This window comes from Podarcis cretensis (assembly GCF_951804945.1).
Source record: "Podarcis cretensis genome assembly, chromosome: 6".
Taxonomy (NCBI): Eukaryota; Metazoa; Chordata; class Lepidosauria; order Squamata; family Lacertidae; genus Podarcis; species Podarcis cretensis.
This window is the reverse complement of record NC_137175.1, coordinates 41193516-41216095: the sequence shown is the minus strand read 5'-3', so window position 1 is coordinate 41216095 and position 22580 is coordinate 41193516. Positions and strand designations below refer to the sequence as shown.

General features: G+C 43.9%; 1 protein-coding gene across 1 annotated transcript in view; it reads left to right on the top strand.

Moving 5' to 3' along the window:
• The first annotated feature begins 13043 nt into the window (after positions 1-13043).
• Positions 13044-22580, top strand: part of MAPKAPK2 (MAPK activated protein kinase 2) — an 89206-nt gene continuing 79669 nt past the window's right edge. The window contains exon 1 of the mRNA XM_079979860.1: positions 13044-13613. Coding sequence (XP_079835986.1) covers positions 13335-13613 — 279 coding nt within the window. The 5' untranslated portion in view covers positions 13044-13334. The remainder of the gene's footprint in view (positions 13614-22580) is intronic.

The window sequence follows — 22580 nt, the reverse complement described above, 5'->3', positions numbered from 1 at the left end:
AGAGGGGAAATGGTCTGGGTTTTTTTACTAGATTTGGTTGTTGTGAGACCCTTCATAGATACCTGGACTGGCAAAGGGCTTTGGTAGAGGAGGGACCCTGCTGCCTCTCCCCTAAACACCATAGATAAGATTACTCTTAAATTAGCTATCACCTAGCAGCAGACACTGCTGCAGAGTAGAAGGAGATAAGAGAAGCAGGGCTATCCCATCGTTTTTTTGCTAAGAGACCAGCTGTCTTTGGCTCTCCCAAACTGTCACTGAACATTAGCCATTCTGTCAAGCTACCTTAACGATTTTCATTTCAGCTCAGTGCTATAAGAACTGTAACTTTGCTGTTTATTGTCTTGTAACACAAGAAAATCTGTAATAAAAAAACTAATTAAGGAAGCGATCTGTAACTTTTAAGAACTGGTGCTTATCTTCCTCGTCCCTTACCATCCTTTTTTCATGTGTGCTGTAAGGTTTTTCCCCCCTTTCATTTTCCAGTTGTGTGTGGTGGTGGTAAATGTAAAGTTTCCATGGAAGCTTATTTGTATTCTTTTAAAATCTATTCTTGATTATTGTATAATTGTAAATTGCCTTTAAATTTATATACAAGGCAAGTCATGTATTATTATTAGTAGTAGCAGCAGCAGCAGGAGTAGTAAACCTGAGGATATGGACTGCCCTGGCTGTAGTTTTGTATAAGCAAGGCTCTGAGAGCCTTTTCAGCTAAAGAGTGGGATAAAAAACGCTTTAAATAGGTAGATAATAAATGCTCCACCCATTACTGTTTAAGAAGAAAGAATTGCATGGATCATATACTCACAGGATCACATAATCACAGCTTTGTGCAAACCCAAATCTTATCACAAAACCCTGATTCCTAGCCAAATCTTTTTTTAAAAATAAAATATTCCCATCATCAGATAGTATCTCCTCAGAAACACTTTATCAAATGTGCACACAAGTAATCCGTGTTGAGTTTCCTGCTCCTTGTTCTCCTGCTGCAATTGGCATTCTTGTGTTATCTTGGTTTTTCTAACTTAGTCCATACTAGCAAGGCTGGTCCAACTGCATAACCTCTCAGATTCTGTGATGCAGCTATTAAGGGCACCAGAATGGACAGCCTTGCGTGGAAAGGGACCCTTCTTCATAGAGCCTTCTCTACCCACACTATAACATGAGATCTTTGGAACCCTAAATCAGAAATGAGTTTTTGACTTCATAAGCAGAGAACCGGATGCTCCTACCTATGCCTGCTGTTCTGCACTGTGAAGCTTGATTTTGCTTGAATGTTTTGAAGGGAGGAAGAAGGAATCATATTCTGCATAGCTATCATTGCTCCAAATCCCATAAAGCAATTCTATAAAGTGTGATAGCTTCATTAAAGATTCTACCAGCAGTACCAGTGCCAGGGGAGGCTTTGGGGGCAGACGTCCAGGGCCCCACTCAGCAGGATGAGGGCAGGAAGACCCCAAACACAGCCAGTCTCACCCACCACATATCGAAGCAAGCAGAATAATAGACATTACCATCTAAAGCGATGGATGTGTCTGTGTGCATGCAAACGAGACCATTAATTTCAGAGACTAAAATTACCTAACTGCACCACCAAGAGATTCTTTGATCTTTTATCGTTGCTTTGTGCTGGTCTTTTAAAAAGCAACCACGTACAGACTTAACACATGTACAGTTCCAAACCCCATGGTGATCAGGGCAAAAGGATCAGAAAAAAGACCTCATTTGTAACAAGGATTTCCTGAGATGCTGCACGCCTTGTAATTAATGAGGTTTCTTGGTAGGAGAAATATTAACACAAACTTAAGAGCTAAGATAGCTGGAAATGGGTAATAGGCTCCTGCTGTTCTGCAGATTCCAAGGCCTTCCAGGCAGAAGACATTGATTCCCTGGGAAGATTTTTATAATTTATATGAAATGCTGCCTGGCAACTGATAGATTTAATCGCTTTGTGATCCGATGGATGCTACTGGTGCCAAAAGATAGCTTCTGAGCCTGTCATTCATGACATCTGTGTGGTGAATGGCATATAGGCACGTAAGTGGTTGCATTGGCTAGTCATAAGCCAGTATACACACCAAAATGCAGCCTTATTAAAAATGCCATGCATGAACAAGATGGCTTCCTTCCTCCTCTACCATCAACTATCCTTTCCTTATGCTTTTTAAGACTTTAACACTGCAGGCAGGGACCCACTCTTTATCTTTTTGTACCGTGCGTGGTGAATATTGTTATGAGTTTGTGATGGGAGTTAGACTCCCCTAAATCTCCAGATTCAGTAAAGGGTTAGTATTTAAGAAACCCCCTAAATTCCTGGATCTAGCAAGGGTTGGAAATAACACAGGCCAGCTTCCTCATGAGGTAATCACTTGACAATGGCTGAGTCACTGACCTAACAAAAGGTAGCGCCACCAGGAGATTCAGTGCCTGCCAGTCCAATGGGTGAAGCTCCTCCCTGGGCCCTGGTTTTAAATGGTAAGACAAAAGGCCAGTGTTAGGGGGGTTTTTTTTAGGATTGCAGTTGGCAGTGATATGGTAGCAAATCTGTGACAGGCTGTTAAAGGAGAGAGATAACATGGTTGATTTCTGTTTGGGATCAAGGCTGCTCTCCTATGCGAGAAGCAAAAGGCCGTGTTGGGAACCTCTCCATTGTAGGCTCAGGTTGCATATATGTGTAAAAAAACCAACATATCATAAAGACACCACAATCTCCGCTATGCCTCATTTCCAAAAGGAAACACAAACCCTGGGTAAGCACCTGAACTCCTGGGGTTTTGCACTTTTTGGAGACTACAGTAGCGTGTAACAATATTTTATAAAGAATAATGATGGTAGTGGTGGTGATGGTATATTGGTCTAGTTTTGGATAAAACAAACTTAACATTTTAATATTGGAAAAACCTAGGTTGAGAGGGAAGGTAAAGATACTTGAATTAAAAGGCCAGGAACCAGAGGCAAGAAATTCTATAGTGATCCAATGAATGACCAGTCTGTTTATGCTGCCTAAACGTTGCACAATTTCTACTCTTTTTCTGCAGGAGAACCACATATGTTTCATCTAGGTAGTACCTTGGGTTACAGATGCTTCAGGCTGCATCTTTTTGGGTTACGGACCGCCGAAACCTGGAAGTACCGGAACGGGTTACTTCCGGGTTTCGGCGGTTGCGCATGCACAGAAGCTCTAAATCGCGCTTTGCGAATGCACAGAAGCGCCAGATTGAAACCCACGTGTGCGCAGATGCGCCACTGCGGGTTGTGGACGCTGCGGGTTGCGAACATGCATCCCACATGGATCACATTCGCAACCCAAGCATCCGCTGTACTTGCATTGCATTCTACTGTCATTTGGCTTGATCACATTTTACTATTGTTCATGCAACATCTCATTGCTAAGAAAACATGCATTCTGGCGGTCATAGAAATGGGAAGGGCAGCAGGTCACCCTCTGCCTGTTTTCTCCGAAAGCTACTACAACACCTCACTAATTTTGGGAGTGTGCCACCATATAACTATTCACCGCCCACCAGAAATGCCCTAAAATCCTCTAATAAACCAAAAAACCCAATTAACGTCTTTGTATTCTTATCTGACTTGGCTGTTTAAATTATCTTCCACACTGTTTATTTTGTTTATTACACTGTTCGGTTAAAACCTGGAACTACAGCCTATTGAATTTAATGGGCCCTGCTTCTGAGTATGTGCATATAGGATTCCGCTAGGGTGTCCCGTCCCCCCACTATTGTGAACTGCCTTGCATAGAAAGACCAGGATATGTAAATTATAGTGATAATGTCTTCTGCTTGCACAACAGGGCTTTCCCCCATGTCCCTGAAATTGGCTCAAGGGGGAGGGGGTCACCAGAATTCCCAGAACAGCTTGTGGGGAGAGGGGAGAGGGGAGGGGCCTTGTTTCATCTGCAATAACTCAAGGTATGAGGTATGAATGGACTTGGACCCTGCAGTCACCATCTGAGGCCCTTCTTCATGTGCCCTCTCCACGAGAGGTCCAGAGGGTGGCAGCATGAGATTATTTTATTATTATGCTGTGTATGATATTTTTATTATTATGCTGTATGTTCTTAATGTTGTACACCACCCTGGGATCTTTGGATAAAGGGTGGTATGTAAACTGGAAGAAGAAGAAGAAGAAGAAGAAGAAGAAGAAGAAGAAGAAGAAGAAGAAGAAAAGCCATGCAGACACTCTGTGAGTTCTCAATTCCCCCCCCCCGAAGTTCCCCCTTTTTTTGAGAGGTGAGTAGTCATATGTATATACAGATATATGCAGGTACCTGCTGTATTCCATACTATATTAATCTATCTACTGTGTAGGGAACAATGGGCCTGCTATCCTCAGAGGCAGATTTAGGGGAGCACAACCAGTTCATTCTTACTGGGCACGGAGCCTCAGGTGGGGGGCACAACTATGATGTAGTAGAATGGAAGGTGAAAGGTGGAGGGCACCAAATTTTGGCATTACACAAGGCACCATTGAAATTTGGGGCCCCAAGGTTCACCACTGCCTCAAACAACATGTGCAGAATTATTAAAACTAGTCATTGTGTGAATGCGCAAATACCGTACGCCTTAAGAATCCTGGGGAGCAGCTTTCCCATTCATTGTTTAAAACAAAAACAAAAGAACCTTCCCCTTCTACCATGCCTGGAATAACAGGTTTCCAATTGGTTATGTAGTTTTATTTGAATTATTATGTTAACTTGACTATGGATCTGTTGTTCCTTTTTGCCTAACCAATGCTTTGTGGAGGCCTGATGACTAACGTTTGAATGAACAAATCTGAATCTAATCTGAATCGGGCCCTAACAGATGCCAGGTTTCAGAGTGATAAATTGGCTCTGAGTGATTGTCCCTTATCTTTGAAGTCCAGTTCTGGGGGTCATTGGTTTCTTTATTGGATTCAGAGCTGCACACGGAAGACCGAGTTAATTTGCTGCTGCTGGGATGTGCTTTGTTCTTTGCAGAACTCATTCTCACCTCTTGGCCTTTCTTTGACACTCATCCTCCCTGCTCTGTTATTCATGTCCCTTCTCTTCATGGGAATTGATTATAGATAAACACTCGTCAGGAAAGAGGAGGCTTTAGCCAACGTAATGATTAACTCACTTATGTTTTTATTTGCGGAATTAGAGATGTCTGATACAAAGTGACTAAAATGGAGTGAGGTTTCTTAAATGAAATCACCCTTGGGAGGAGATTTCTTCTTTGCATAGAGGTTTTGTTTGTATGTTTTGTTTTGGACAGCACAAGAGCAAAGCCTATGCCACTGTTAGCCTGAATAATAATAATAATAATTTATTATTTATATGCGGCCCATCCAACTGGGTGGCCACTCTGGGAGGCTTCCAACAATAGATATCTCTTCCCTACCTACAAGTAAGAATCACTGCCACTGTGTTTTGGAATGGAAGCAGACTTGGACCATGGCATGGGTGGTGGCAAATTAAAATTGCCTCCTGAAGCAACTATTTGACATGGAAGGGAAGATGCTATTTTCACCTGTTGTGGCTTTCCTGATACTGGTGTGACTTGGTGTGTGTGTGCGTGATTGATTTTAATTTTAAAAATTGTGCATGTTATCACATTTCTCAAAGCAACCCAACTGGTTCCTCTATATTCCATTTCCAGTTGAGAATATGAAGTTATCAACTAAATTGCCAATAATCTATGCATACGTAACAAGGGTTAAACCTCCGTACCACACTCTTGCTTTGGATCAGTGGCTCTCACAGATGATATATTTCCATTGTTAAATATATATGAAGGTGACCACGTATTTAAATGTACACGTAGTGAAAGGCTGAATCTGTGCCCAGAGAATAAAAGTCAAGCCACATTCTCATGACCTTTGGGTGGATCCAGTGAGGAGGCCCATTTGAAGGGGAAAACACTGCCCAAACCTATACAGACCCCTCCCTAACCTCATCTCTTTCAGCTTCAGGGATAGCTGCAGGTTGAAGACAAGGATGCTGCTGAATCAGACTGTCTCTTGCAGCATTTTTGCCATTGTGGTCTGCTAGAAACCTCTAGGATGCTTGCAAGGTGGGTGTGAAGCATTATTCTGCCTGTGGCAAGGCAGTAAAAGATGCTACTCTCGCCCCTCCCCCCACTTCTAGTTAAGGTGCACAATACTCAAGGCTAGTCAAATTATTTTGGCACCTGAAGCAAATAAATTCCAATTCTCCCCCATCCACGGCAGTAATAATGCAGTCATAATAAATTAAATAATAGTTTGCTGCCTGTTCACAACATCAACAATCAGCTGCCTGGCTCTGTCTAACAGTAGGGCTGGTTCTATATGAAGCTGATAGTCCATCTATGTCAAGGAGCTGGTATTCAAAGTTATATGGTCCCTAGATTCCATTTAGCTATCGTGGTGAACAGCCTTTGATAGGCCTACCCTCTCTGGAGTTTTCTAATTCTAAGCTAGTTTTTTGGGTCTCTGGGCATGAGAGGAAAAGCACCACGATTGCCCCACCCTATCGCTACAGTTGCTTCAAAGAAAGGGAACCAGAACTACTCATCTCCACGGCTGATTTACATTATAAAAATCCCTCCACTGTTGAATGTGATTTTGAAGCCTTGATTTCACCAGTCATATCTTTGCAGCATAGAAAGTGAAATAAAATACAGTGGTGCCTCGCAAGACGAAATTAATCCGTTCCGCGAGTCTCTTCGTCTTGCGGTTTTTTCGTCTTGCGAAGCACGGCTATTAGCGGCTTAGCGGATTAGCGCTATTAGCGGTTTAGCGGCTATTAGCGGCTATTAGCGGCTTAGCGGCTTAGAAAAAGGGGGGAAAGGGGAAAAAACTCGCAAGAACTTGCAAGACGTTTCGTCTTGCGAAGCAAGCCCATAGGGAAATTCGTCTTGCGAAGCACCTCAAAGATGGAAAACTCTTTCGTCTAGCGAGTTTTTCATCTTGCGAGGCATTCGTCTTGCGGGGCACCACTGTATCTTGCAGGAGCTGCTGTGCTGAGAGTTTGTTTCTGCAAAAATCGGAAATGGGATTTCTGTGCTAATCACAAGAGAAAAGGAATGTGAAGAGAGGTGGAAGAAACTGCAGCTTGCAAAACATTTCAAGGTTGTACTTTATATAATGTCAGTGCCTCTTAGCCAATAGCAGTATTGAATGTATGTTCTACTCCATACTTGGCATTAGTTGGACAAATGAATGAAACCATTATCATGCTGGTTTTCAACAGTGCAAATACATTTCCGATCTGCCTTTTGGGGTCTTTCTTGACAGCATGCCAAAAAACCAGAATTAGATAAGATGGCTTCATTAAAAAAAAGAGGTGTATTTAAATTCTAATAAAAATATTACAGAACATAGTGTGTGAAAATATGTAACTTGGCACCTAATTGTTATTTATTTTAAAAGGAAGTTGCTAAAAATTAAAAGCATGGCCCAGATCCAAATATATTCCTCCTCACGTGGTGGAATGAAAAGTCCATAGATGAGATGGCTATCAATGGCTACTAGCCATGAGGGCTTTGCTCTACCTCCACGGTTGGAAGCTAGATGGGCCATGGACCTGATCATGCCTGAGAATGGGAAGCTAGGGTCAAAGGGGGTGGGCTTTAGGTGCAGCGAGAAACCTTGAAAGGAAAAGGATTTCTAGAACAGGAAATTCCATTTTCATATTTATTTCTGCTCCATCCTATTGTCCCTCATCCCAAAATGCACACTCACACAGCTCCTCACTGCTATTGATCTATGTGCCTGACTTCCAGTAAGAAGGAGAAGGAAGAAATTTCCTATGCTGGCCAATCCTTCCTTCCTAGCATTCTCCTTCCATCCTCAGTCGCATTCCTGACATCCTGGACTCTACATTCTTCCGGGCTTCCACAGTTGTTGTTTTCAAAATGATGACATATGGGAAAGCCCTCAAAGTTTTCCTAACCTATCACAGTTTGGGAATTACTGCTGTAAAGGCTTCTGCCAAGCCTGGGTTTTGGAAAGCAACACTAACATGATAAACCAGCCTCTTGTGTTGAAAATTCCCTTAGCTTCAGAAGTATTCTCATATCTTGGTAAAATGCAGCAGGTTCTAAAAGCAGATTTTTCCAACTGCACACATTTCCCATCAGACTAAAAAATAAATAAAAGTTGAACGAGCCCAAAGTGTGTTTTGATCCTTGCTTATACCCTGTATCGGTGGTGGTGTTTCTCCATAGGAGTCAGTTATTCTTATCTACTATACAGTGGGAATCCATGTATGAACCTGCCTTAGTTCAGTAACGAACGGATGCGAAACCAGGAGTTATTTAAGGGTGTTTACAAGGATGCAATGACCTGCTGAAAGAGGAAGGCAAAAAAGAGGAGGCTCTGATGAGAAAGAGGAATATGGTTTGGGAAGTTTAAGTATGGGGAAATGACCGTGTACATGCTGTCACTTAACTGCTTAATATGCTTAACTGCTTAATATGATTAATAAACACTAGCATCTCTAATACCTGCCCCCAAATATTTCCAACAGCTTCTTATTAGCCTTCCAACTACCCCACTGTTTGTGCCCAACTGCACACTAACAAAAGCCTTAACAACATGAGCTTTGCTAGATCAGACCTTCGGCCCACCTCATCCAGAAACAGTGGCCAACTAGACGCCCATGAGAAGCCCACAAGCAGAACAGGAGGGTGATAGTTCTCCCCTGCTTTCCTATGCTGCCTCTGATTCTGGACAGAGTAGCCATTATGACTAGTAGCCACCCTGTATGAATCTGTCTAATTCCATCTCTTTAGAGATTGCAGAAAGCCAAAGATCCACGTAACTGTTGATGTGTAGGATGCATACTATATTCTGTACAACAGTGATTTCCATGTAGAAATTTTGCCTTCAAAATCTTTGAAATGCCCCTTAGTATCACAGATTCATAGGATTATAGAGTTGGAAGGGACCCCAAGGATCATATTATTATTGGCCTCATTGGCTTGTCGAAAAATAAATAAAAGCTTCAAAATATTACTAGGCCATCTCTCCAGCAGATACTGTTTCAAGTTTGAACTTGGTCACATCAACTTGATTTTTGCAGCCACAGCTCAGTGTAGGGCCAGCCCAGTTTGACTTAGTCCATGTTTATGGTGCTTAAACTTTAGGTCTTTTTGGACACAGAATCCTGAAGGAACCAACGCTAAATTTCTGTAGGCACCATGCAGACTCTTACATAGTGATGAGGCCAGATGTCCACGTGATATGGCTTAGGAGGTCACATTTTGCCCACTCTTTTTTTTTTTTTTGCAATTTCATTTTTTTTTATAATAATTTTTTATTGATTTTCCAACACAAATTATAAACAAAACACCACACACACACAAAAAAAAAAACATACAAAAACATATAAACATGTATAATTTCAAAACCTCTTTTTCATTAACCTTGCTTCCCGGACTTCCCCTTACCTCCCCTTTTCTGCATCCTGTTTTAAACTTTTTTCCAGCAACCCCTCACGTCAATCCAATAATAGCATTTTCTTATTTTAATTTCATTCTCATACTTAATCGGTTACAGCTGTAATTCTATAATTTCCTTTCCCTTGACATTTTAGCCCTCATTAATTTTGCAGCAGTTCTTAAGATATACTTTAAATTTCTTCCAATCCTCTTCCACCGTCTCTTTTTCTTGGTCACGGATTCTGCCAGTCATCTCCGCCAATCCCATATAGTCAATCACCTTCGTCTGCCATTCTTCCAGCGTAGGTAGTTCTTGTGTCTTCCAATACTTTGCTAAAAGAATCCTTGCTGCTGTAGTAGCGTACATAAAAAACGTTCTGTCCTTCCTTGACACCAATTGGCCGACCATGCCCAGGAGAAATGCCTCTGGTTTCTTATGAAAAGTACATTTAAGTACCTTCTTAATTTCATTATAAATCGTTTCCCAGAGGGCCTTAATCCTCGGGCAAGTCCACCAAAGGTGGTAGAAGGTACCTTCAGTCGCATTACATTTCCAGCATTTGTTGTTGGGCAAATGATAAATTTTTGCAAGCTTGACCGGGGTCATGTACCACCTGTAAATCATTTTCATAATATTTTCTCTTAAGGCATTGCATGCCGTGAATTTTATACCGGTGGTCCATAACTGTTCCCAGTCAGCAAACATAATGCCCACTTAATCATAGCTGATTTAATTGTCTCATCTAATGTATTCCATTTCAACAGCAAGTTATACATTCTTGATAGATTCTTAGTATTGGGTTCTAACAGTTCTGTTTCTAGTTTTGATCTCTCCAACTGGAAGCCAATTTTCCTGTCTTGTTTAAACACCTCCATTATTTGATAATAGTGAAGCCAATCTCTTACTTTAGACTTCAATTTCTCGAAACTCTGTAATTTAATTTTCCCACTATCTTGCTCTAAAATTTCACCATATCTTTGCCATTTAGATTCCATATTAAGTTTTTTCACCTCCTTAGCTTCCATTGGTGACAGCCACCTGGGGTTTTATTTTCCAGCAAATCCTTATATCGAATACAAACATTATACAATGCTTTCCACATTTTGCCCACTCAGCTCTCATGATGCATACTAGCCATACTCCAGAGGACATTTCGAGACCTGTGGATGTAGAGTGCTATAATAATAATAATAATAATAATAATAATAATAATTTTCCTGCTTCTAGCTCCCCATGCAGAATAAGAGAGCATCTTCCACCCTGGTGGTGTGCTCTTTTGCATGCCTGTCGGCAGCCATGTAAGCTGAAAAGTATCATTCATGATGGCCAGGGTCCTCCCAACCTCCCTATGAAGAACACGAGAAATGTGTGCTGTTTTATTTCACCCTTCATTCTAACTTACGTCAGAAACGAAATTGGCCTTTTAGAAATGCCAAAGGCTGGCCTGACATAGCCTTTAATATTTGCCTTCTGTTTGCTTTGTGGGAACAGAAGGGAAGCATCTACTCATTGTTGGCATTTTCTGCACCAAATATCTGCATTTTCTTAATCAATGCACTTCAAGTTTGGAACATTTCCATAATTTATATTGACTCAGCTGTCTCTGTCCATTCTGCTTCTTTTATGCTTGCAAACTGAGCACATTCATGTACCCTGGGTGAACAGAAGCCAAATCTTAAAGGGATCTTTTTAAAGCCTTGACATATAGACCAACGTTATAAAGTATTGCACAACCCACAGCTGCTTATAGGATTGTGTGACTATATTATGGTACAGTAGCAAGCTATGGCACAGTTGCATTGCTATCCTGTGCAATGGTGATTACATGACTGTTTTACAGGAAAAGGATTTATGTTGCTAGTGGATGCAGTAAGTATCAGCAAATGTTAAAGGCACTGAAAAGATATTCTAATTGGCTCGTTTCAACTCAGGGATTTTACACAATTGTATACTGAATAATTTGTTCTTCCCTGACTTTTCCACAAACATTCATGTCAGTTCTCAAGGGGATGATTTTCCTTATTTCAAAAACCTTTAAAGAATCTCTACATCTCTCAACTATTGTTTCTGGCCCAGAAGATCTCAGTCATAAAACCACTTTCCACACTTCCTTTCTGATCTGTGACTCCGGGTAGCCTGTCTGTTAGGGAAGGGCCGTAGCTCAGTGGTAGAGGATCACCATTACATGCAGGAGGTCCTAGGTTTATTCCCTGGAATCTCTGCATACAGCTGGGAGAGACCCCTGCCTGAGACCCTCTGCCAGTCAGAGATGGATGGATCAGTGCTCTGACTCAGTATAAGTCAGTTTCTCAAGTTCCTATGTTCCTGTCTGCACTGGGGCAAATGTGTATCTGATGCTTCAATACCTTTCCTGTGTAATATTGTAATTCTCATAGGACACAGGACTTTTTATCCTTAGTCACCATGGTTTACATTTTTAATGTGTTGTTGTAAGCCACCCAGAGAACACTGTTGTGGCAAGTCATACATTATATTATAAATAAAGTCTCTGTAAGTACCTTAAAAAAATTTATTTAGCCCAAAGCTATAAGTCTTCCGAGATGTCACAGCTTCTTCACACACTGTACGTTCATTTCCATTAATAAGAAAGGGTAAGTAAGTCTCACCGTGCCTTTGCTATGACACCAGAGAGTTGAGCCATCAAACACGTGCTTGGAATTGATGTTGTTTGATGGCCAGGGAGAGATCAGTTGCAATAACTACATACTTGAATTTGTACTCTTTCTGGGGGAGTCTACTGAAAAATCTGTTCATAAATTCTTGGGTCTCCCAAGCTTTTTAACCATGTAGGAGTACTATACAAATACCTACGAGGCTCAGTTAGCGGAGATTCAATGGAGCTTTCAGCAGCCACAGAACGGATATATTGAAGAGCATGATATGTACCCTTTTAAGTGGCAATGTGTTATGTACATGATATGTACCTTTTTAAGTGGCAATACTTTCTAATGCCTTTCCATTTAGTAGAGTGGAGGTGCATAAGGTTTTTTTTTTTTTTTTTAACTGAACTGAAACTGACACCAGCAGTCCTTGAATCATTTCCTGAAAATAAAGGAATGATTTACTGAAACTATATAAATGCCAGGTGTTGCTTACTGTTGGGTGCCTTCAATACAGGAGATTGACTGCTTCTGCCCGGCATGAATCCACACAGCTTGGTCACCATGCGAGGCCCTCATTTAACTGGGGACCCGCCAAGTGTTTAAAACGCTGGTAAGCAAACTTCCCGGCCACACAGAGCTCTTCTTCAGGCCTGGTGTCCACAGGAAAGGAACAGCTGCTCCGCCAGGCTCACTTTCCACCCAGCAAAGCCTGCAAACCAGGAACGACTCTGAGGGAGGGAAAGAGGAGTCGCCTTCCAGCAGTTCATCCCAAAGTGTGGCAACTTTCCCTCAGCCTTCAGGCGCCTCGCCTCTCTCCTTCACTACCTCGCACACGAACTCCAGGCCCCGCCTCCCTGGACAGGCCCCGCCTCCGGCTCCTCCCACCCCTCGTGGCGCAGCCAGTCAACGCGAGGCTGTGACATCAGCGCAGGGAAGCCGACCGGGGAAAGGAGCGAGTTGGATACATTGTAGCGATTCCTTTTCCTGTCTCGGCGCTCGAGAGACGCTCCGCGAGCAGCCGGGCGCTGGGGCCAAGCTGGGGCGGGAGGGGAGCCGCGAGAGAAGGGCGGGCGGCCGCTTCTTCCGGCCGGCAGCTCCGGCGGGCGCGGGTCGCAACAAAGGAGGGATCGCGCCTTTCGCCAGCGCCCAGGAGGATCGGGAAGACCCCTGAATTTCCGACCCGGCTGCCGCGCGCAAAACTTCATACTGTTGGGGGAGAGGGAGGAGGGCGAGAAGGAGGGGCGAGGCGAGGCGGCCCGGGAGGGAAGCGCTGCTGGTGGCCTCGGCTCCCCCGACGGCACGATGCTGTCCAACACCCAGAACCAGAACCCCCAAATACTTTTCCCCAATCCGCCGCCGCCGCCCCCGCCGCCGATCCAGCCGCCCCAACAGCAGCAGCAGCAGCAGCAACTGGCCCAGCAACAACAATTCCCCCAGTTCCACATCAAGTCCGCCCTCCCGATCAAGAAAAACGCCATCACGGATGATTACAAGGTCACCACGCAAGTCCTAGGGCTGGGGATTAATGGGAAAGTTTTGGAAATCTTCAACAAGAAAACTGGAGACAAATTCGCTCTGAAGGTAAGGCGGGTTGCCGGCGGTGGGAGCGGAGCGAATCGGGTCGAGGTCCCGGGAGGCCGATTCTGATCCTTTTCTTGATTTAAAAGTTTTCCCTGCCCTGTGTTAGAAGTTTTAAATTCCTGTCGGGCTGTCATCCCCGTGAAAGCAATCGCCGAAATGAATAGTGGACTTGTTTCCGAGTAAACACTGTTAGGATCGGGCTCTTGTAGACCCTGCCAATGGCAGAAGATCGATCCGTAGCGGCGTAGAACAATAAAACTTGCTCCATTTTGATGCGTGACGTGGGTCTATCGGGGGCGGCTGATCGGGGGTGGGGGTGGGGGTGGCGGGTATTGTGTCTAGTTTAAACCCGCAGGCTGGCGAAGTTGCAATGGAGGCGCCGCGCTTTACGGCCTAGGCAGGAGTTCCGCACTTACTCACCAGTGGAAAGTTCTGCCCCTTTTTTTTAAGGGATGGGGGGCAGCTGATGATGTAATCACGTGGCGGGGTTTGTTTGGTTTACTCTTACTTCTTACTCCTCCTTACCAACGCCGCCTTTTTTAATCGGATCCCGCGTTTGAATGAACTGCGAAGAGTTGCCGGGGGTGGGGGATCCCCAGCGGCTCGAGAGCGCGGGGTGGCTGTAATCCTAGCCCCACTTACCTGGGTGTAAACCCCACTGAAATCATGGGGGTGGGCGCTTGCTTCTGAGTAGGCACGGGAAAGCTCACGCTGTCCAGCCTTGGAGCCAACTCTTAGGGTCCGAGGGGTCTTCGACCCCTCCCAATAAAATATTTGAAGGGGCTGCCCCCCCCCCAGTTGATGGGTATTGCCATTCAAATACTGTGCGTGCACCGTGCCATGTGATTGATTATTCGGGGTGGGGCTTCCCTGGGACCCCGGTTATTATATTCAAGTGGGCAACCCTGTGCCCAGTGTTGTCAATATAGGCTTGGCACTTGACCATTCTCTCTCTCTCTGCCCCCCACCCACCCTCTGCAGGGGGTTGCAATGTGTTTTGTGAGCGGTCGTGTCCTACGACTGGGAGAAGGGCTTAGCTCGTGTCTCCGGGGCTGGGGGGGGGGGGCGGCCGACAAACAAGAGAATCGAAAGCCAGGCGTGGACAGCTGCTGCATCTCACGTGGGGCCGCCGCAGACCGCAGCCCCCGGTGTAGAAGTGTAAACGAGGCCGTGGGGGGGGGACGACGACTCCGTAACGACTCGGAGGTGGACGCGCCACCCACACTCACGAGCCATTGATTTTGAGTCCGGGGGGGGGGGAGGGTTCCCTTCTCTCCTACCCCCTCCCCCGCTTTTATTTAAAGTCCCGCTTCTGTAAAAGCCTCCCAAAGTGGTTCGGGAGGAGGCAGTTCCTGGTCTTTAGGGAAACGGTTAGTTTCGCCATCGCCGGTCCCTCCCCCTCTTTCCCCGCAGGTCTGAGTAAGAGGAGGAGGAGGAGGGACGAGGCGAAATGGACCCTCCGCCGATCTCTGCTCGGCAGTGAAAGGAAGACGACCGCGTCGGGGAGGAGGGGCTTCCGTGGGTCGTCTTCTCCTCAGGCTGGTCGTCTAGTCACGACAAGGCTTTTTAAAAAGGAAAAAACAAAAACGCGCCGCCCACCATGAGCAGCGAACCTCTTGGTGAGGAAAATGGAGATTCGCCAGTGGTCCTCTTAACATGTATGTTGACAGCTCACCTGTTTCCTCAGCTTCGACAAGGGAAAGAGAGCACAGGGCGGTTGGACTTCCTTGGCTGCCCCCTGAGTGTGTGTGTGTGTGTGGGGGGGTCCTTTTCTGGTAAATGGAAGTCATTTTCAGGCACTAAGGCCACAATCCTAACCCCACTCACCAGGGAGCAAGCCCTACTTTAGTTCAGTGGGGTTTACTTCCGAGTAAACGTGGTTGGGCTTCTGCTGTAAACCGCCCCCCCCCCAACAGACACACACCACTTTGAGCCTCTCCTGAGTTATTTCTAAGGACATGTCAATTTGTGTAGGGGTAAAACACAGAAGATTAAAAAAAACCCAGTGTACATGTGCGAGACCATATGTGCTACAATTGAACTGCCCTTTGTATTTCCTCTAAAGTGAACGTAAAAAATCTAGCTTTGTTAAAATGTGCGCCCTGTGTAAAAAAAAAGCATAGCTGTCAACTTTTCCCTTTTTTAAAAGGGAAAGTCCCTTATTCCGAATAGGATTCTTCGCAAGAATAGTTGACAGCTATGGGAAAAAGGGGTGAACCCCCCCCCTTCATTCTGTCCTGCATTCTCAACATTCATAGCAGGTGAGAGGCTAAAATATATTTACAGTGTTATATGTAAAAATCCTTTTGTATTTATATTAGTTACAGAGAGCAGCGTCATTTGTGAAAGCGTGCTACGGTTGTGGGCGTTCCTAATACAGTTTATGTCCGAACTTTTTATTGGGAATATCTCATTTTGAGTTTAAATGTGAGTTCATTTTACAGGTGGGAACTGAGGCTGTGTGTGTGTGAGCGACTTGTCTACCTAGATAGGAGAAGCATGACTACCTAGATAATGGACCTGGGACTCCCTGCTCCACATCCACCCATTCATCTATGACATCAAGCTGGCAGTGGCTGTTCTGGGAGGTCCACGTGGTATAGAGTGTTGGACTTGGGAGACCTACATTTAAATCCCTGCTCAGCCATGAAGTTGACTGGCTGGCCTTGAGGCTGTCTGTCTCAGCCTAACCTTAATACCAATTAATAATAAAGAATACTGAATGGTAACAGCCAAAATAGCTTTGCAACTAAGACTACAGAAGTTATTAGCCCACAATTATCCAGGAGAGTGGTTTTTTTTAATCAGCTTGAGCTGAGAGACAAAAATTTCAGATAGTGGCTGAATACTGATTTATTGCGAGTGTGTGGTCATTGTGTCTCTGGTTTTTGTGAACTGAAGCCTGGAAGAATGAGGTGAGAATGAGCAATAGAATCCTTAAGTGGTAGAATCTACTACCCTGAAGTGGTCAAATGACCTTGGGCAGCAACATCTTAAGTGAAAAAACAGATGCAGCAGAAAGCTAACACACCGGGGTGAGTGAGCTGGAATATATATTGTTTCTCTGATAGCCCCCCCCCCCCGAAACCTACAAAGGTTGTGTTTTGCCTGCAATGAGATTCAACAGGTAGATCCCTCAAAACCTCCCTGCGCTTAAAATTGTACAACCTCAGGGTTCTACTGCTTCATTCTGTTACATATAAAGATCAGCCCTCACTGGAATGCCAAGGGAGACTGCTGTTTTTCCATCCATGAAATGGAAATAATGCAAACCTACCTTGCAGGTGTGTTGTAAGAGCATAAGAAAGGAATGTAAAACACTGCGGTGACTAGTATCCTTCATCTTCTTGACCTCCCTCCTGACATTGGTTTGAATACAGTGGTGCCTCGGGATGTGAACGGGATCCGTTCCGGAGCCCCATTCGCATCCTGAACAGAACGTAATGTACGCGTGCGCAGGTCGTGTTTCGCCGCTTCTGCACATGCGTGTGACGTCATTTTGAAATCCGGAAGTAACGTGCCGCGTTACTTCCAGGTCGCTGTGGAGTGCAACCTGAAAATACTTACCCTGAAGTGTATTTATCCCGAGGTATGACTGTAATTTACATTCTATGTGACTGGCTGACCTCCTCCAATGGAAACTTTTTAGAAGTAAAACTCTCCACATGGGTCTGAATGATCTCATAATACTTTGGATACAGTCAATGTTTGTTTTGTTCTTTGTTTCGAAACGTACCTTCTCATCACTAGTATTTGTGTAATATTTCTGCGTCAGCTGTCACTGCCTTCTCACTTCAGAAATATTTGCATGCATGAGGACAGTATGCCATTACAGCACTACTGTCGAACGGTGCTGGCTTGTGTGGCTGTTGCATATAACCAGGGTGTGCCTTTATAAATCTCCTTTATGATGAACAAAATCTAATCTAAACCAACCATGAACAAAAGGCTTAAAGGTAAAGGTAAAGGTACCCCTGCCCGTACGGGCCAGTCTTGACAGACTCTGGGGTTGTGCGCCCATCTCACTTAAGAGGCCAGGGGCCAGCGCTGTCCGGAGACACTTCCGGGTCACGTGGCCAGCGTGACATCGCTGCTCTGGCCAGAGCCAGAGCCGCACACGGAAACACCGTTTACCTTCCCGCTGGTAAGCGGTCCCTATTTATCTACTTGCACCCGGAGGTGCTTTCGAACTGCTAGGTTGGCAGGCGCTGGGACCGAGCAGCGGGAGCGCACCCCGCCGCAGGGATTCGAACCGCCGACCTTTCGATCGGCAAGCCCTAGGCGCTGAGGCTTTAACCCACAGCGCCACCTGCGTCCCTCAGAACAAAAGGCTTAACAAGACTCAAACCCACAGCCTTGTGAGATAAAGTTTAAAGAATGGAGTGAGCGATTCCATAAGATTCTGCCAGTAAGAAAATGGCACCTTCATTGATATTCCTTCATGTGATTCATCATATAATAATAGTTATCTAAAAGTTAACCTGTAGAATGCTAATTACCCTGACCATTCTCATTTCTAGAGACCCCTTGGGCTTAATTCAATAAGGCTGATTCAATAATTATGTTAGACAACATTGTGGTGTATTGTTCATTGTGACATAGGTGGTACATATGTGTTTGGAGCATGAACCCTTTTCTAAATGACTTTGGAAGTGGTGAACTCTTATGTGAGATGGATCCATCTCTGCTGCCTATTCCAGAAATTTGGAGCAGCCTGTGTCTTAGACATAAATTTGCTCCCACACATTAGCTGTTCCGAAATGCTATACATTATCTTGTTAATTGTAAAGATGGAAAAACAAGAAGTCTCCTTCTGTTGCAATTAAATCTTATTTCCCCTTTTTTTGAAACATCCGTTTTACAAGCAACTGGAAAGAAAAACCGCGGCAATTCTCATGCAAAGCAAATGTCTCTGTGTAGCCATAAATGCTCAGCTTAAAAAGCCTGTGGAAAGTGCTCTTTTACCTAATCAGCTGAATGGCAGATTCCTGCATTTTGCCAGGGAACATGCACATTTATCACTATTATTATGTCTGAGACACACTAATTCTATGCCCCCCATCTAAGCTGTAAATGAATAGGCTCAGCTTCTATTTTGACAGAACACTCTTAATCAATTCAGCAGTTGCCACAACCACTCTAAATTGTAAGTTTCTAACGCTCCCCTGTGTGAAGCAGGAGGAACGAGGGTTGGGGCGGAAGAGAAGGCGTACGCTCCAGTATCTCCATGACCACTCTGCGTTGAAAACATGGGTTGAGATAAGGCATGCAGGTCTCTAAGCGCCATTTATCTTGCCGACAGCAAAGCACAATGCCACAGTCATGCGCTGTATCTCACTTTGACTTTTTTAATTAACTGGAACCAATTAAAGTGATGTTTATAGGCTGGGAGTAATACGTTTGTTTAGTCATGTTTGTAGCTTCGAGAACACCGTCCAACCATCTCGTCCTCTGCCGTCCCCTTCTCCTTGTGCCCTCTATCTTTCCCAACATCAGGGTCTTTTCCAGGGAGTCTTCTCTTCTCATGAGGTGGCCAAAGTACTGGAGCCTCAGCTTCACAACCTGTCCTTCGAGTGAACACTCAGGGCTAATTTCCTTAAGAATGGAGAGGTTTGATCTTCTTGCAGTCCATGGGACTCTCAAGAGTCTCCTCCAGCACCATAATTCAAAAGCAGAGTAATACGTTAGTGGTGAATAATATGTCACACAATATTAAACTTTGTTCCTAGAACCTAGGTCTTTTGTTATTTATCAGTATGAGACCTGTACAGATGGAATGTATGTGGCCAAATGTGATATTGCCAATGTTGACCAGTGGTTAGCGAACTAGATCAGAGACTTGGGTGTGTGTCTGTGTGAATCTATCTCCAGTATTGGCCTTCTGCAGATCAGTTCACCTCATGTCTGTTACCTTCTTTTCTTTCCATTGGACAGAAATAAATAATGGCATCTATCTTTGAGGGTTCAAAGAGATTTACTTGTGTTGTTTTGGTAATCCAGTTTACATAGGAAGCTGCCTTATACTAAGTCAGACCAGTGGTACATCGATGTTGACTACATCAACTAGCAGTGACTTTTCAGGGTTTCAGGCAGGGGTCTCTCCCAGTCCAACCTGGAGATGCCAAGGTTGAACCTGGGACCTTATTCAGGCAAATGTGCCACTGAGTTAGATGGTCTTTTCCTAACTGGTGAGGTCATGGCAGGGATGAGATTATATTGGGGGGCTTGGGTAGACACATGTCACTCATACTAGCCAGAGTGATCTACTGTTGCTAGGACTGATTAGGGTTAAAACAAACACACTTGTACCTAGCACAATGAAGCCCTGATCTAAGCTGGGGCAAATGTTTTGTAAAATCCTGGCTTTCACTGTTTGTGGACATGACATTCTGTTTGCACTTCTCTCTAGGGGGGAACTCTTACTCTCCCCTCCCTCTCCTTGTGAATGAGCTTAAACCATTTATCAGATGCGTCAATTTCAGTGCAAAGTACAGGTCTGTGACCCTTTCCAATTTCATTTAAACTGTTGAATTAATTGTTTGAGAGTTTGAGCAGGTAGAGCTACCTGGTTGTTTACTGATGCCTGGAGTTTTCTTCCAAACGCATCATTTGCCAAACGGGCTGAAGTGGGACATATGTACAGTACATTAGAAATATATTGCTTTTGTTTGGTTGATATCCATATCTGTATATAAACTAAAGGCGACTATTTAGCAATGTCAACACAAAAAAACAATAACTGAACAAACCAGATATCTGGAAAGAATTGCAACACAGCTTGTCTTGCTTCCGGTAAGGTTACAAAGGATTGGACTGAGTTGTTGCCAGGAGCTAAAGCTGAAACTTTCCCTGCAATTCTGCCCATTTGACTCTTCCCATTGGTGTTTCTTGTTTCCAGTGGTCATGAGGCATTAATGCAAACTTGGCTCAAAGGGGAAGACAATTGTAAACCTCATAAATATTAGAGTACTGCTTCTAGTTATGCTTGATCCTGTTGGGAATTCCCTTGAAAGGGCCTGTTGCTAAATCTGCCCTCATTTTAGGCGCTCTTACATTATGATTTGATGATTACTTATCTCCATGATTTGAACAGGGGGAAATGGTTTCATTTATTTAAGAACATGAGTTACTACAGACATCATCATATAACATTAAAACCCAATCAAGCAATTCAAAGCAAATTGAAGGGTGTACATCAAACAATAGAGGTCGTTTCACAAAAACCACACAAATCTTAACTGTCAAAGGTGAGAGGTGCATCTTTAGCACATGATAAAAACTACATAATGAGGCTGCTTGACATGCCACCTCCTCTGGGAACTCCATGTTTTGGGAATTGTATTAAGTCCATGTATGTTTAAGCTGAATTTCCCAGCAAAGTGTTTCAAGTAGCAATGGTATATAGGACAATCTTGTCTATGAAATATATTTTGAGCACAAAACAATGCAGGTCTACTTAGAAGTAAGGTCTATGGAGTTAAGTTGGGCTTACTCCCAAGTAAGTGTGAAGAGGATTTCAGCAGCCATTCATTAAAGAACTAAAACTCAGCAGTATGATAAAATCTTGCAGGTGACTTCCTTTAAAAGATGTTGGCTGGTCACTGATTTCTGCTATACAAAATGAAATTGGAAAAGCACTCAGTAGTAATTAAACCCTTGCAGGTTGAAAACAGCAAGTTGTCTCTCTATCTATTCAGACCTGGACACCTTTTCCTCTAGAAAGCAATTCTGTAAAGTGGAAGGAAACTTTCCATTGACAGTGGCAAGTAGCTCAGGAGAAGCACTTTGGCAAGATTTGTACTATACTGTCCTCGTCAAATGGCAGCTTGAAGGTCAATGTTTGTGGCCAGTTATTTGCAGAAATGATTGCTTCCCCCTCAAGCTGCTGAAACATCTTGACAGACAGAAATAAAGTGTACGAACGATGGGAAATCTGGAGTATGTAAATCACTCCTGACTTTACCTGGATCTGTTTATTGTTAATGAGGTCCAGGCATTATGTGACACAGATTGCAGAACTGGGAAAACAACACCTCAGACTGAAAATTCAAACCTGATGGTGTTTACAGCTTTATATGTGATCCAGGGACATGATGTGACTGGCTTCCTTAATTCAACTTTTTATTAAAAAAACACCAGGTGGCCTTCATCTTGGTATTGGTTGTTAGCATCACATTCTCCCATACCCTTTTGGAGAGGCGAGCCATTGCTGTAGCTGCCAGTACGCTTGTCCAGCTCAGTGTGGATGAAGAGGTTGCTAGTTCTGATGGAGCCCAGGTAGACAGAATCGTCTACGACCTCAAGTGTATGGTCACCAGTATTGATGCGTTGAGTTTGGGTAATGTTCTGACCCTTTATCTGCCCCAGCTGCAACAAAACATGTCTCTCCCATATTGGCTTCTACAGCCACAGCATGCTCTGTAACTCTCCAAAGGTTTGACTTTATTTGTGGCAGCATCTACACTTTGGAACTCCCTGCCTATTGACATCAAGCAGGTGCTCTCGCTGTACTCTTTTCAGCACCTGCTTACAAACATTCTGGTCTAGACAAGTATACCCAGATGCTTAGAAAATGAGGTGCTTTTAATCTGTTTAGTACTGTATTTTAACTTTTGTATGTTCTAAAACGTGGTTGTAAATTTTTCTTGTTTTATCTTTTTCTAAACCGCTTTGAGGTTTTCAGTTGTTGGTTTTTTTACAATCAAGCAGCGTATACATTTTATTAAATAAATAAATAAATAAAATCTTTTTTTTAAAAATTGAAACAACTGATGAACTATTGTCATCAAAAGGCCTTCAAGAGATGTCTGAAAGTTGGCAGTGAAGATGCCTGCCGAATCTCTGCTGGCAAAATACTCCGCAGAATGGGGCCAGTGACACTAAATGTCTGACTTCTTCTTGAAGCCAGTCAGGTTTCTGAAACATGAGGAACAACTAACAGTCCTGTTCTGGATTATCTCAGTAGCT